This window comes from Myotis brandtii, unplaced genomic scaffold (genome assembly GCF_000412655.1).
Source record: "Myotis brandtii unplaced genomic scaffold, ASM41265v1 scaffold84, whole genome shotgun sequence".
NCBI classification, from domain to species: Eukaryota; Metazoa; Chordata; class Mammalia; order Chiroptera; family Vespertilionidae; genus Myotis; species Myotis brandtii.
Window position 1 is genome coordinate 10,198,184 of NW_005371410.1, and position 15,804 is coordinate 10,213,987.

The 15,804-nt window shown below is 50.2% G+C and overlaps 1 protein-coding gene across 3 annotated transcripts in view; it reads right to left on the reverse strand.

Annotated features, from left to right (window-relative positions):
* Nucleotides 1-104: 104 nt before the first annotated feature.
* The window catches only part of EML6 (echinoderm microtubule associated protein like 6), a 199,557-nt gene continuing 183,857 nt past the window's right edge, over nucleotides 105-15,804 (reverse strand). For all 3 annotated transcript variants that reach the window (XM_005884611.2, XM_014532033.1, XM_014532032.1), the window contains 11 exons: nucleotides 14,973-15,146; nucleotides 11,192-11,400; nucleotides 10,242-10,399; nucleotides 9,484-9,598; nucleotides 8,769-8,957; nucleotides 7,286-7,458; nucleotides 6,648-6,810; nucleotides 5,002-5,105; nucleotides 4,027-4,180; nucleotides 3,550-3,650; nucleotides 105-1,853 (listed from right to left, as the gene is read on the reverse strand). In XM_005884611.2, coding sequence (XP_005884673.1) covers nucleotides 1,829-1,853; nucleotides 3,550-3,650; nucleotides 4,027-4,180; nucleotides 5,002-5,105; nucleotides 6,648-6,810; nucleotides 7,286-7,458; nucleotides 8,769-8,957; nucleotides 9,484-9,598; nucleotides 10,242-10,399; nucleotides 11,192-11,400; nucleotides 14,973-15,146 — 1,565 coding nt within the window. In that variant the 3' untranslated portion in view covers nucleotides 105-1,828. The remainder of the gene's footprint in view (nucleotides 1,854-3,549; nucleotides 3,651-4,026; nucleotides 4,181-5,001; nucleotides 5,106-6,647; nucleotides 6,811-7,285; nucleotides 7,459-8,768; nucleotides 8,958-9,483; nucleotides 9,599-10,241; nucleotides 10,400-11,191; nucleotides 11,401-14,972; nucleotides 15,147-15,804) is intronic.

Genomic DNA, 15,804 nt, shown 5'->3' on the forward strand with positions numbered 1-15,804 from the left:
CAGGTGAAAAGTACACACAAAGGGGGAATAGACTTTGTTTCAGCCAGTGAGGGTTTCAGCTTATCGTGCAGCTGTGTTTACTTAATCAAATCTGACACACACCAAAATGTCTAAATTTTTTTTATACTTTGATAACTGAAAATAAATTCATGCACCAATTATTTTAACAGAGAATACAGTGCAGGATTTATGAACATACATAAAATCATACCATATAAATGTTTACTAGAAGTTTTCTTGATACACAGACACTATTGCTCTGTAAATAAAGTTGTACATATCAATATTTCTATGCAAGATTCAATCATATGAAAGGTCAGTGGTACAATATAGGCAGACATGGTTATCACTCAGCATCACCAGTCACATGGTTACAGAAAACAATTAGGACTGCAGAGGGACTCTAACTGGGCCCATCAACCTATCAGTGGATTAATGTAAGGCATTAATAAATTGGCATATAAAAATAGCTTAATGAATGACCTAATCCATTTAGAATGCTGAAGCACTTCTGTGGTAAATGCTAATCTAGTTCATTGAAACTGCTTCATTTCACCTTTTCTCTAGACTGACAACTGCAACTAGCCAGTAACTTAAGATCCAAAATTTAGTTCACTGACCGCAAGGACTCACTGGTATATATGTGCTCAGAGTCACCAGTGCCTGCCTCCAGTGTGTGCCATCAGTCCCTCCTGTCAGTGCTTGGCTGAGCGTCAAGTATAATTGAGGAGGTTTGGAGCTGTCTTCTGGGTAAGATTGTCCAAGTCACATTCTGTTAGCCAACCCACTCTGAGGAACGCTAAGCTAGATTGTTTTATCAAATATTGTTTGAGTTTAGGGATTTGTTCTGCAGATTATATATAAATTCAGAAGCAAATCAGTGGTATCCAGTCAGCCTCAGATCACCTCATTTGTTCCCATTTTACATTTAACAAGATAAATCAGCTCATCCTCCTGGAACAGGGTGAGCTTTTTTTTTTGCTTCTATTTTGGATTTGGCACTAAACATAATGAACACTCACCCTACTCCCTCCCGCCTGGATTTATTTCTCTGTTGCTCACCTTCCTACAGCCACTATTTCCCCAGCGGGGAACTGATGCCCTTCCTTTGGGAAGCCTGGACACAAACACGGGACATGGGCGACAGACCAGGAAACTCCTAAGTAGCCCTCCTCAGTTTGGAAGTGTTAGCACCTGATGTAGAAAGGAGATCATTTGTGGGAGGTGAGACAGCAGCCCACACAACTGGAAACTTTCAAAGGCACTTAATGGATAGAAAACTCTGCAAACGAAACGTTAAAAAATTAAGTTTCTCGACTCGTTTATACATGGCTCATTTGGTTTTGAAAGCTAAATGTGGAGAACAGAGGCTATCGATAGTTCTAGGACTTCGGTCCATCTACCTTAAGCTGTCTTAACTTATTTGTAAAAAATGAACAACTTTTAAAGAATATAGAAACATAATAAAACATCTTTTGCAAAAGTTTCGATGCAAATTAAAAGCTACATATTGGTTAGGGTAACTGAGGCTTTCAATTTTGTCAGTGGGCTACATTGTCAGGATGTTTTGTCAGTGTTGTTAGTACATAGAGTTTTTAGTCTCAGGAACAGAGGCAAGCAGTCTTTAACATGTTAGAACTGACCTTCCTTCTTGGCATCTCGGTTTTGGAGACCCCGAGTGCAGTCTTACCACTTCTCAGGCGGAGCTTGTGCGCCTGCAGCGTTGGAGGCGTTGCCCAGCCGCTGGTGGCGAGGAGGCGTCTCGTCGCTGCCTCTGCAGGTGCTGGGTGGGAGCAGCAGCAGCAATAAAGGGAGAGGTTTCTGGCCTTTACAGACATCGCCACACAAATATACTGAAAAGGCAGAGCATACAGCCATTGTGCCTGGTGGACATCAAACTTTATCAAGTGAGAAAAACCATCTTGCCAGGGGCTCCCGAGTCCAGCGCAGGTGATGCAGAGCATGTCAGTTTCGGGAACAAAAACCGTGAACCTGGGATCTTGCCACCAATTAAAGATCGCTGTTTATTATTATTATTATTATTATTATTATTATTAAAGGTAGGATTTTTTTCTGGCTCTTTCAGCAGCCAGACTGTGCTGAACATGAGGACTTTTGGCAATTTGACTTCACACTATCTCTCTTGTTACTGTTGAAAGGCCTTATCAGCTCCACTTGAGTAGGAGAGCCCTTCTAGTGTTCAGCACCGAGCCAGGGATCACAGCATGCCCCCCTGGCTACAACGGCCTCGGGGCCTTGCATCTTAAAGGTTACTGCTAAGCCTTTCATAGCAATCGAAAGGCACTCACATCTCTCTGCATCTCCTGCCCTGGGTGACCGATTCTCTTCTGTCTCCTATTGCTGGCTTGTTTACGGTTTGCCGGTTTGGCCGTTGCTGCTTGGTGCTGCTTTGAATGGGTGTTTACCCTCCACCGGAGCTGCTGTCAATACTATCTCAAGGGCTCTAAGTGCTGGGAGCAGTTGGCAAAGCAGACAGGAGGTGGGTGCTCCCAGGCAGGTCCTCAGAAAGCTTTCTTTGGGGCCATTTTCTAAACAACGCTTTTCGGTAGGAAGTGAGTTGAAATTCTCTATGGTGCCTTGTCCACAACCTCACTCGGACCACTTAAAAAATATCTGGAATGCATGCATTTCTTGTTCATCCCCCACTGTTCACCCCCTAAAGAGTTTTGCCCAGTGTTACAGTAAAGCCCTTCAACAGTGAGAAGAGGAGTGACTTAGATGAGCTCGCCCTGGTCCCCGCCCCCCACGCCAGACAGGCGCTGGCCTGGGTGGAGGGACAGAAGATGCTGCCCCAGATGCAGAGGAGGCTGATGCCATCTCTAGAGCAGGCTGGTAGGGGTGCTTCCGAAAAGCCTGGAAGCCCAGTCACAGCTCACAGAACAGTGTGCCCATTCTACACAGAGCAGCCGTGAAGGCCAAAAGCAGCCCTGGCTCAAGGTCCAAACAGCTGGTGGAGGTTCTGCTGCTAACTAGCACCGGGCCCAAAGGGTGCGCCTCTCATCTGATCTCTTGTGCAACATTGAGTAACACTTGCCCTGCTTGTTTCTCAGGGTGGCCGAGGCTCAATATTACTGTTTTTAAACCTCTTTTGGTTGTGGCTAATCATCGATCTTAAGAATTCTGGTGATCAACTGGAGCTTAGAGTTAAAAGACCTACGGATCAAGGTCAACCTAACCTGGTTATAGGTAATGACACTATGGACTACCCAAGAGCTCCTACTAAAATCGGCTTCTCACCCACCTGTCCCTCCATCCATCAGTGCTCAGAGGAGCGATCACGTGCCCTAGGCTTCTCACCATGCTCACATAGTCCCATCAAGATTTAGGTTGGGAGTGACCAGACACTAAATACCTTATACTTGGAAAATCCTGTCTTCATGAGGACTCACTGAATGTCCCATTTCCTACCCCCTCAGCTCTTCCCCATGCCCCTGGGAGGGCCTGACTCCCAGGAAGCCTGAGGTGCAGCAGGGGAGAGAGTGCAGAGCAGGCTGGGCTATCAGCCGGATGAATCAGGTGGGTACCTACCTGCAGTCGTCTCCTCCAGTGCTGACCACATACTTGTCGTCGTGGGAGAAACGGATGTTCGTCACGTGAGCTGAGTGACCAAAGTAGCGCTTATGTTTGGCCTGTGAGCAAAAGTGGGCAGAGACACTGAGCAACCCTCCTCCTTCCAGGAACCACAGCCACTTCCCTTGACAGACTTAAGTCCCCTCTTCCCAGAACCTTCCTTCACTCAGGAGAGTCCCATTTGGTGGGACACCTGTTAGCCAGCCTCTCACAGGTTTTCCTGTCTTGTTCTTGCCTCACGGCCATTTTGTCCACCCCCACCCTCCCTTCTCCCAGCTTCAGGTTAGGGGTTCCCCAACTTCCGCAGGGCTGGAACAAGATGCCTCTTGTTCTAGATTCCAGATGGCCATGTCGATGTGGCCGCTATCTCCTAGCTCCGGCACAGTGCACAGAGCATGGAGGCAGTGCGGGCAGGTTACTCTATGGCAGACTCACAAATTTCTCTGTGCATGGGAAATCAAAGAGCTTCACCAGCCCAAAGTCATCTCCTGTGACAATGTTCAGGCCAGCATGGGTCACACACGCGCAGTTAACGTCAGCCTTGTCTGCATTCCGTGGCCAGATGCCAATGACTTCGTCTCCCAGAATGCTGTTCAAAAAGGAAGAGAAGTTAGAAAGGAGGAGGTTGGTGGAAAGGCTTCGTGCACTCAGACATCCTTAGGGACAAGGGGCGGAGGGGTAGTTTACAGAATTCAGGGGCATCCGTGTGGCTCCTCTGGCATCTTCACCCCAGCTCGTACTGTGCTGCCTGGGTCCCTTTCACCCCCAAAAGAGAAGTTACCTCCTCTTTGATTCTCTCCCTTTTTCCTATGGTCCTGAGTATGTGTGTGTTTGAGAGGGGGATTCCTTCAAGCTCACAGGATGGTGGCTCCTTTTCCTTAAATTGGCCTTGTTTCTTATCAAGCTAACAGGCAGATCCAGCTTCCCATTTGCTCTTGGTGATTAAGGGCCTAGTCAAGAGCTAGGAAATGGGCCCGGGACCGTGTGGCCCAGTTGGTTGGAGCATACACTGAAAGGTCGTGGGTTTGATTCCCAGTCAGGACATGTGCGAGAGGCAATTGAAGTTTCACTCTCATGTTGATGTTTTTCTCTCCTTTCCTCTTTCCCTCCCTCCTTAAAACCAATAAAAGCATGTCCTGGGTGAGGATTTCAAAAAGAGAGATGGTTTCCCTTTTCTTGCTGGATGGGACTGGGGATATGTAAGATGGATTACACAAAAAGAAGGACTTTGCATTTCAAGGCCCAGGTCGGATCAAATCCAGTGGCCCAAACAGGTACCAAGAGCCTCCTGCCCCCACTCCCCAAAGAAAGGGTAGCTCTGTCTCTGAGCTTCTTCAGATCCCAGCCACACACACACTTGGAGGCTGAGCCTGGGCGAGAGACTCCCTTGTGACCTTTTCCTCCAGTCACCTTGTCCAGGAGGCCCAGGTGATCTTCTCGATGACCATGGCTTCCGTTACCTGCTTCCCCAGGGGGACCTCGTGCACCTGGCGCTTGTAGGCTCCTGTGGACACCTGCAGCGTGGGAGGAAACCATGACCATCGACCTCTTTTCGAGTCCAAAGGACTCCTCCCCGTTTGGTGTGCTGCTTCCCAAAACAGTAGCCCCGCCTCTGCAAGCCCAGGACTTGTCATAAAACCCAAGTTCAGGTGTGGTCAGCCCACGGCGAAGTTCACGTGAGCAGGGCACTTTTCCATCCATTCACCACTATTTTCCAAAGACCTGAGGCGGTGGTTCCTGCCCAGCAGCAGCAGGATCACCTGGAAACTGGTTAGAAATGCCCAGGCTTGGGCCGCACCCGTCCTGCCGAATCAAACACTCTGGGGGTGGGCCTGGGTCTGTTTTCAACAAAGCCTCCGGGTCCCTCTGACGCTCACTCAAGTTTGGGAAACACATGCTCACAGAACCGAGGTCCTCTGCCCGGAAGAAAGACCCGTGTTCTCGTGGACAGCAGCGGCTGTGGGTGACTGCTGAAGCACCTAGGACCGACCCCTGCTTCTCTGGGGGCCTTCCAGGGGAAACGGATCAATTCCCAGAAAATGGCTGCTGCCTGCACCCGGCCCTATCCCCCTGCAGGTGCTTCCAGCCCAGCCTCCCCCCGATTTTCCTGCCGTTCCGGTGAGCGGAGATCTGCCTCCTCGGGGCCTTCCCACAGATGGAACAGTGCTCCCGGCCCGCTTTGCTGGCTGACTCCAACTCCTCCGCCGGATCTCAGCCTAAATACCACTTTTGCAGAAAGGAAGTGGATCTAAATCCAGCCCCCGTTAAATGCTCCCACGGCACCTTGCCCTGCCCTGCTCAGCACACAGTCACTCATTCCATTCTGTGTGTGTGATTCCATCCTGTGATGATCTGGTTAATGCTTGTCCTCTCCATGACAAGGCAAGCTCCAGGACAGCAGGGACCAGGACCATTTGTCCATCGAAAGCTGACCACGGTGCCTGCGTTATCCACTATTTGATGATGAACGTGTCCTCTCTCCTGTCACAATGAATATCCAACTCCAGGTCAGCTCTCAAATGCACTGCCTTTGTTCAGAGTGCTGGGAAAATGGTTCTGTCTTCCGCTGTAAGTTTTAAGGGCGGGACCCCTCTCTCTCCCCTCCCGCTGGCCGGTTCCCCGGGACCCCGTGGTGAGTGCTCACTGTTGGCCCACCATCTGGAGTCCAGGTCCCAGTGTGGAGGGACCACACGACTCAGTAGGGTTTGGAATGTAAATGAATACGTATAAGAAGTGACACAGTCTTAGGGGGGGTCCCTGGGAACTAGAAACTAGGAAGCTCTGAAGGCGAGGTGATGAGAGGAGGGTCACAGGTGATTAGGGCTTGTGTTTCCTGCTTTTCTTACTGAAGAGAAACTACTACTTTAAATTCGATTTCTTCAACCTGCTTAACTTCTCTAATAGGACAGGGGAGAAGTAACAGAACCTAACGCAGCGCCTGTGAAGAATAAATCAGCGCACAGGCCTGAACCCAGGAAGCTCTCGGTGAATATAAGCCGCTGCTGATATTACTGTTACTATCGGTTGCCCCAGGCACCAGTAAAGCGGAAGCAAACCTGAATGTATCTGCCATCCGCAGAAAAGTCCATCTGGATGACAAAGCTCGGGATGTCCTTGCAGTAGCCGATGCGATTCAGGCTGGTGCCCTGCATGAGGTCATAGAAGTCCACGGTGTGTTCAGAAGAACCAACGGCCAAGAATCTGCTGTCTGGGCTGATCCTAGAGAAAGACATCCCAGAGCACGGTCACTGAGGGGCCGGTCGGGCGGGAGGTCTGCTCTGGGACCCGCCTTCCCCGACTCAATGGCAGGGAGCTCTCACTTCATATCTCACAGGTGCTTAGCTTCTCCCACGTTCTATGGAATTCAACAATTTCTCTGCATCAAACCCCAAGGAGGCAAGGGAATGCGTGCATGCAGCCTTTCTTAGAACGGCATTTTGCAGGAAGTTTTCACCACTCTCGTGGAACTTAGTAAAGACACGTCTGAGAACGCATGTGTGAGAGGGTGTCCTTTCACAGGGGGCTCGTGGAGAGGGACCTTCTTCCGACTGAGTTCTTCATCCCGGCCATGGCCCTTCTATGGAGAGGGACCTTCCGACTGAGTTCTTCATCCCGGCCATGGCCCTTCTGGAAGGGGAGCCTGGGAAGGAGAATGCCTGCCTTCTCCCCGCTGCCCCGACCCCCTGCTAGGTACCTGATATCTTGGATAGCAGATTTCCGGTCTCGTTTTTTCCCCCAAACTTTCAGGCTGTTCACCAGCAAGATGACAAACTCTCCATTCTTCATGCCAATGGCCACCATCTCCCCGTCAGGGCTGTAGGCTGCACACCTGGCTGCGTGGCCCAGGTTCACCTTGTTCAGCAGCTTCTGCATTGATGCAAAGTAATAGCACCCGAGCCCTTGGCTGCCTGGCTGGTCCCCGGGGAACATCCTGCCCCCAGGCCGGAGCAGCCAGGCTGCCTCTGCTACCACGTGGGCCTCCAAAGCGCTTGCTTCTAGCTTCTGTCCCTGAGTCGCTAGGTGGGCAGTAAGTTTTTATTAGAACAGCTTGATAGATGATCTGCTTTAGGGCAGGGGGGCTGGCAAACTTTTTCTGTAAATGGTTTGGAAGTAAGTATATTAGGCTTTGGGGTCCACGTGGTCTCTCACACCCATTCAACGCTGCTGTTGTAACACAAAGGCAGCCCCAGATTCCACATTAATGAAAGCAGGACTTAATTTGTAGCAACAGGCAGCAGACCGACCTTGACCCTCCAGCCGCAGATGGCTGACTACTATTGTTCAGGTGAGTTTGCGACATAGCACCTGTTAGTTCAGATCCTGAATCGTGGGTCTCACTAGCTGGGTGTGTTCAGGTTAGTGACTTCTCCAGTTTCCCTTGTGAAAAACAAGTGATATTAATATTGGTCTTGCAAGGTTACTGTAAGCATGAATAATAGGGTGCGTGAAGCACCTGGTACGGAGTAGGTAGTAAGTGATAGATGCTGTTACCATCAGCATCGCAAGCACTGTGAGCTGATGAGGTGACGGCCACGCTTAGGCTCCTGCGTGTCTGTTCTCTGGTCTGTGCACTGAAGACAGGACTCAAACTTATTCATTATTAGCCACTTTGTAATGAAACCAAGTATTTTAATTATTAGAGACTTAAGTAATTGTTTTAATATTAGACAAGGCTTGTTAACATTACCTCCCCCTCTCCCCACCTGAGACTATTCTTTGCTATTTTGGATTTTTACTCCAGATAAATTTTTTAAAAATCATTTTATGATATTTTGTTTTTTCCAAACTCTAAGAGAAGCTTTGTGGGGATTTTGATTGAAATGTTCCATTTGGGAACATTTGACATTTGATATCATTTTTAATCTTCTTGTCCAGGGAAGATGATTTCTCATCTCCTTCATTTATTTATTTATTTATTTATTTTTAGGTTTTGTGGGTTCTTTCATGACAAGAGAATAATCGTTCTCACTTAGATTATTCCTACTACAAATAAATATTTGTAGGCAGATATACAGCTAAAAGACTGAGTGTGTGTGAATGGGACTTGTTATTAGGCTAACCAAATTACTGATCTCATATTCGGCCCCATCCCCCACCCACTCCCTGGCCCGACCTCTCCTCACTACTCTGCGAGGCCCACACGTGGGCACTGGAGCCTTGCAGACTGGGCCCCTCACCTTGTCAGCCAGGTCCCAGATGCGGGCTGTGCCGTCGTTGCTGGCAGAGATGAAGATGTCCTTGGACGGGTGTGTGGCCAGGCCCCAGATCTCGCCCTCCATGTGTCCGTCAATCAGGATGTTGGAAGCAGCATTTTTCTCACCAACTTCAATGATTTCTCCATCTTTGGTCCCCACTAGAATTTTTCCCTGTTGTAATCAAAACACTATTAGAAAAAAGGACAAATACTGTACCATCCCACCCCTGTGAACTACCTGGAGTAGTCAAATTCATAGAGCCAGCAGCATGGTGGCTGACTGGGCCACACCTCGGTGCTGGACTAAAACCAACACTGTTTTACAAACAACTGTTTGTGAGGCCAGCAGGAAAGGGGACATTCTCACAAGGACTTCGATATGGACTTTCTGTCCCAAGAAAAAACCAGTAACCCCTCATGTACAGCGAAGAGTAGCTCAGCTTGTTAGCACCAACAGGAGTTCTTTCTTCTTCTCACGTAATTATTCCTTTGTCTTTTCCCATAAAAACCCCTTGCTTTCACCCCGCAATCGGGACACTATCTGGTTCTGCCTAAATGTGTGCTCCCCAAATCGCAGTTTTTTGATGCCAAATAAATGCAGGTTGCTTCTCGCTTCCACTGTTTCATTGGAAGGTGCTGAGCTAACCCTCACTTGGACCCCTCCCTCCTCCCGGCCCCAGGAGAGACCAGCCGCTCACTTTGCCGCGGCACACGGAGCGCACACACTCCACCAGCTGCCCCGTCTCCAGCTGGAAGGCTCGGCAGCGCCTCATCTCCTGGTCCCACAGTTTTACAGCACCTCCTTCTTTGGTCCTAAAAAGATCAAGAGGAACTCAGCATGTCAGGCCTTGTCCTCAGACCTCCCGTGACCCTCACTGCCTTCTCTCCCTGGCACCTCCTTACGGTCACTCCACCAGAGCCCAGGAGGACGGACCCTCCAGGGTGGCCCTCCCTTAGGCCCTGGTGACGGGCCAGCACAACCCTTGAACGTGCAGATTTCCTAAAATGCCTTCCAATGCCATGATCTTGGAAGGAAAGAGAATTGTAATCTAGAAAATCAAACTTTTCATTAAGTCAAACATAGAGTGTTCGTGTTTCTCCCGTTTTTCTGCTTCATTTTCACAACTTTCCTGTCCCCACTGGAACCTCTCTCTCCGTTCTCACTTCTCCTTCATCTCTTCTCCCTCAGAGCTACCGAGAGGGACACTTTATGCATAGCAAAGCCACGCGGATCTGTGCGAGAACACCGCTCGGGCTGTTAGGTTGTTAAGCCACCGTTCAACAGCCTCCCTTCCAGAGGCGGTGACCCTTGGAGAGACGGCAGACTGACCTCCCTGATGCAGCAAAGATAGAACGAAAATCTGCATTTTCTCCAAGTTGTAGATGCTTCTCTGTCTCTTCCCAAAACAAAACTCAACTCAACTAAACATGTGTTCCCAGAGGAGCTCTGGCTTACGGTCGCTCTTTGCCGCCGGTCACGATGAGTCCGTCCCGAAGGGTCGTGTACATGGTGAAGACGGGCCCCGTGTGAGCCTTGGCCACCAGCCGGATGAGGAAGTGGTCCTTCCACACGTAGACGTCTCCATTGATGGCACCCGTGAACGTGAGGTTGTTCTGCAAACAAAGGGACACCATCCACACCGGGACAGGCACAGCAGCCCTCACAGGTGCCCCCCCCCCCGCCACCCCCCCAGACACCTGCTCCTCGGTTAGGAACCCGAGTGGAGAAATGGAAACATGCCCTGGATCTGACCGTCTGAGCTAAGGAAAGGCAAAGGAGTTTGCAGGCAGTCATGGCAGCACATGATACATCACCTGGCCTGAAAGTCAGTCTACGGAGTTATTGTGGGGCTTGGCTTCCCCACGGAGCACAGCTCTGCATGGAGTGAACTTCCATTCTGCGAGCAAGGCCCAGGGGACGGGGCGGCGGGCGGGGCTCCACCTGAGAGCACGCTCTCCTGGCTCATCCAGGAGGTGGGCACACCCACAGCTGGAGGGCCCGTGGGCTGTGTCCCAGGATGTCCCCAGGGGATCGTGCCAGTTGGCTGAGGGCACCCTACAGCCCACTTAAGGATGCCAGTTGGGGGAATTTGTGGTGCACAAGGGCTGAAACAAAAAGGGATGCTCTCGGTGGTAGAAACGAACCCCACCTCCTCTGCGGCTGTCTAACCCAGGCCCCACAGGCTTCCAAGCCCGTCTGCCTCTGGAATCATGAACCTTCTGCCCACCCATCGGTGCTAAGGAAAGGGAACAGTGATGGCAAAATGCCAATAAAGCTGATCTTGTGGAAACAGCTTTCTTGTTTGCAGCTTCTTGGCCATATTCCTTCTCCACTCCCCCTGCCCCTCGCCCCCCACTCCATGCCCAGGGGCTCAGGGCCCCTCGGGAAGCTCTGCTGGGACTCACAGCACCAAAGGCCACGGAGAGCATCGTCTGCATCTTGGCAGCCTCCATGGACCCGATGACCCCTTTCTTATACAGGAGGGCGCTGCCTGCCAGGGTCCAGAACTTCATGTGTTTGACCCCAACAGACACAAACTGCGTGTCCGAATCCGGGCGAAATTCCACCACGAATATGCGCTCCAGGTGACCCCCTCGGCTGGCGACCTTGGCCCCTGCGTGGATGAGAGAGTCCAGTGAGGGGCCCTGCTGAGCCCGGGCCAGGCTGGCGCTGCAGGTCAGGGGGGCTCTCCATCCCAGGAACCCGGGCACCCTGCAGTGTCCTTTCTTCTCTAACTGCCCCTGCCCCCGTCAGACACGACTCCCAACGTGGGAAAGAGAGGCTGTCAGGGAAATTTCCACAACAGCAGGGGCTGCTAACACAATCCCCGACTCCACCCCCACAGCCACGTCCAGGCACCTGTGAACACAGCAGGAAAGGACAGCCTGGGAGGTGGAAGCTTCCAGAGAAAAGGGCAAAACGGCTTAGGGGCATCCCTGTCCCTCATCGGCACCAAGGTTCACCCCCACAGGAAGAGGGACCCTCCCCGAGTGTCGCCGAGACTCACGTTCTCTCAGACAGCCTCTCGCCAAGACTCTGCTAAACTGATGAGGGCAAAGGTCTCTTTTCTTTATGGTTTTTAGGTTTAAATTCCTTTATCTTTTACATTTAATTACTAGTTTTATCCTCAATTCCATTTATTTATGTTTTTTACTTGTCTCTTGAGTTTTTCTTTTTTTTCTCCTGGGTTTTACTTAACCTTTGTCTTGATCAAATCCCAATGCCACCACTAATTTGTAGAACTTTGGACAGTTATTTAACCTCTCTGTGCCCAGTTTCCTCACCTGTAAACCGAGGGTAATAATAGTGCCCATTTTTGAAAATGTGCAGATTAAAAGGATGGAGATAAGCAAAGCCCTTGAGAACAGTCTTGATGCAGTGAGTGTTCTGTAAGCGACAATTATTATTATCATCATCACTCTTTTGGCTCCTTTTTAAATCTCTTGGCTTCTAGTCTTTTAGCCCTTATTTTAAACCTCATCTATTTTTGGCCCATCAGCCCTTGAGTTTTTAACTTTTATTTTGAACTTCTATTATCTTTCCTTTATTTTTCTTTAAACTTACTCTGAATGTTTTAGTTCCAATTTCCTCTTATCTCCTCTCCCTGTTATTCACTCACATGTATTTTTTCTTCCCCTCTTCCTCGTCACTTACACTCACCTATTTGTTTTTATAATGGCTCTCTAGCCCCGTGGGCCGAGGCCAGCCTGCAGACACTCCCTATAGGAATGGTCTCCCAGGGAAGGGGAGGCCCACAGGTTATCTCTCACCACCAGCAGTAATTCTCTCTCTGCAGAAGAAATGCTAGCTTCCTGTAATACCCCTCTCTACCTTGGGCCCAAACGGTACCCAAGGATACTATAAACTAAGTAACAAGACAAACAACAGAGTGGGAGAAAAACACTGCAAAACTTATGAGACCAAGACTTAACATTAAGAATCAGTAAAGAACAGAAGAAGCAATATACAGGCAGTCAAAAGTGATGGGAAAAGGAAGCGCTCGGGAGTCACGGGGGAAATGCAAAATGAAACAACAGTAAGATACACCTTTCTTCTAAGCCACTGTTTGTTTTTTCCTGGTGATCTCACACACACTTCTATTGTGGCGATGCCTGCCTCCCTCTGGGCACTGGCTTCTAGGTCGCTCAGAACAAATTTTATACAAGCATCTAGGACCTGACAACATGCAGTTCATATAATAAGCTCATTTTTTCCTCCACTTTACTTTGTATATTCATTCTCTCTCTCCCTCCCTCTCCCTCTCTCTCTCTCTCTCTCTCTCTCTCTCTCTCTCACACACACACACCCAAGAGTTCCACAAATTATTTATTTAACAAATAAGGAATGAATTATATGCTCCCTAATGATCACAAAAATGTACATAAACCTCTGGGAAAACACTTTATTTATCTGTAAGCAGGACTTAAGTGAAGGAAAAACCTTCCGCAATCAGCTCAGAAGAGCTGGTGGTTGGTGAGAGGCCCTTCAATATTATCTCTGGCTCAGAGCCTCTGTAGAGACCCAAGTGCTGGTTCCAGCAAAAACAACGGGAGCAAGTTACCAAAGAGAAGGCCTCTCCTGTTCCTGGGAGCTTGTTTAAAAGTCCTGGCTCCACCGATTCTCCCTCTGCAGGTCAGAAGGGGCCCAGTGAGCAAGAGTCTGTGCTGGGGCAGGGCCCGAGCGGGTCCTGCCCAGAGAGACAGACAGGGCAGTGAGGAGAGCGAGCTGGAGCTGAAAAGCCAGGACTGTGTATAGGGGCCAATGTAACCTTCTTTCTAGGCATGAGGAATAGACTTGGACTTGGCTACCACAGAGAGTAGAGTCAGTCTTGCAGAAGAAAGGCATTACACAGCAACGTACGACCTCACAGAGGAAAGGGCTTAGTGGAGCTTTCTGAGAGGGAGTGGCTGCCTTGGGAAGTGACAAGGGCCACATCCTTGAAAGTGTTCAAGCAGAGGATGGAAATTGACTCATTCGTCTATTTAACCAGCTGGCCACGACATTATGAGGAATGAACCTGCATCCCCAAGGTCCAGAGGATGGGGCCGTTTGGACACAGTATCATATTTAATAAAGACAGAATATGCAAATTGACCATAACTTCGCAACAAAAGATGGCGGTGCCCACAGCCAATAAGGAGGGAATATGCAAATTGACACAAGGCGAGAGGCGGAAAGGCGGCTCTGGCCAGAGTGAAGGCGGTGCCAGCAGCCAGGGAAAGGAAGGCCTATTCTTGCACGAATGTTCGTGCATCAGGCCTCTAGTATGAATGAATAAGAAAATGGGAAATGGAGAGAATGTGATGGTTGAGTCTTCTCATAAACATCTGCAGGTCCCCAGCCTCGTTTCCTCACGTGGGGGCTCAGGAGGGATTGGGATGCTCCTCTGGCTGTGCTCCTCTCTTCATAGCCCCCGGCCACAGCCCCTCCCATGGGAAGAGGCTGAGATAATGGGACGCCAGAAGCCTCGACTGGAGACGTGCCCCCCTGTGCGTGCCTGGCTTCATGCGCCCCAGATACGGGCTGCCCGGCTGGAGACAGACCTCATTAACGTCCTAACTAATTAGACCTGCTTTTGCCAGCCTGAGAACATGCTTGGAAAATTGCACAGCTTTAGTAGCAGCCTCTCTCTTTGTGTGTGTGTCGGGGGGAGGGGCGGGGGGCGGGGAGAGGAAAAGGAAAGAAAGAAAGAAGAAAAACTAAATGGCTAAATTAAATGTGAACCTTGATTACAAGATGAATCCCCATTTCAAAAAGTTAAAATGTAAAAGAAAAATATGTCTCAGTGGTAACACCCTGTCCCCAGTTCCTGGAATAAGAATCGAGGTGCAGAGGCTGCTACAGAATCCAGGAGCCGCCAGAAGGAACGCTAAGGAGGAGGAAGATTGGGTCAGAGGTCGGTAGGATAGAAAGGGAGGAGGCTGTGCATTGGGGCACTTTCCAAAAGTGCCCACAGACCCTTCGCGAACCAGCACAGGCCTGCCCCGCCCTGGCAGCCCTCTCTGCCGTGGGGTCCAGGACCCAGAGGCATCCAATGGGCAGCTTCTTTAGGATCCCAAGAGCCCTGGGATCTGCTGCCCCAGCAGCCAGGCCTCCTGGGCTTGGCAGGGAGGCAGATGGAGGGTGGAGCCCAGCCCAGGCCACAAGTGCGCCCCCCGCATGGACAGAAAGCCCCATTTCGGTTACCTTCCTGCCAGCGCCAGACGGTGATGGTGTGCTCGGGGTCCACGCCCACCGACACCAGCAGCTTCCCGGTTGCGCTGAAGTTGATGTAATTCACTCCCTTTGAGTGGAAGCACCGCAGCATGGAGAGGGTGTGCTTGGTCATGGCGTCCCAGACGTGGATGGAAGGTGTTGTTCCTGCATGCGGGAGGCGTGACAGAGAGCTCAGGCTGGAGAATGGCCGAGCCAAGGCAACACTTGCGTTTGTGTAAAAGTCTTTAAGACCAGCGTTCGGGGCCTTTCGGCGACTGGGCCTGAGGGACCTACAGCCTGACCTGCCAGAGGCGAAGACAACAGCAAGCATCTGCTGGGCTCGTAGAGACAGGGACTAAGGGCACGTATGCCCAACGCGCACACCGGTGGAGGGGGGTCGCAAGAAGGAGACGGATGAGGTCAACGCTTTGTATCTGCGACTCAGCCAGATACAACCAGCAAACATGACGCAGCGGCATGACTTTGCTGTGCAGAGTCAAACTACTCACGATGGAACAGCCTTACCTGGGGTCTCCACAAGGTCACCTGCGTTAGGTGGGCAATGGCAATGAGGAAGCGTCGGGGGAAAACAACAGCTAAAGTAAGTCACGTTTCAAATAGTGAAGCACTCAGCACCAGCATCAGAAAGTTTCAAATTAAATGTAAAAATGGACATGGCTCAATGAAGACAACCAGGAAGGTATGTTTGTAAAAACTGCCTTTGAGATGACAAAAGCTAAAAAACACACACACATGCTTTTCACAAACGTGAGTCAGTTCCCATTGGTCATTGGCAGTTTCCCAGGCACAGAAGACCCGGGGA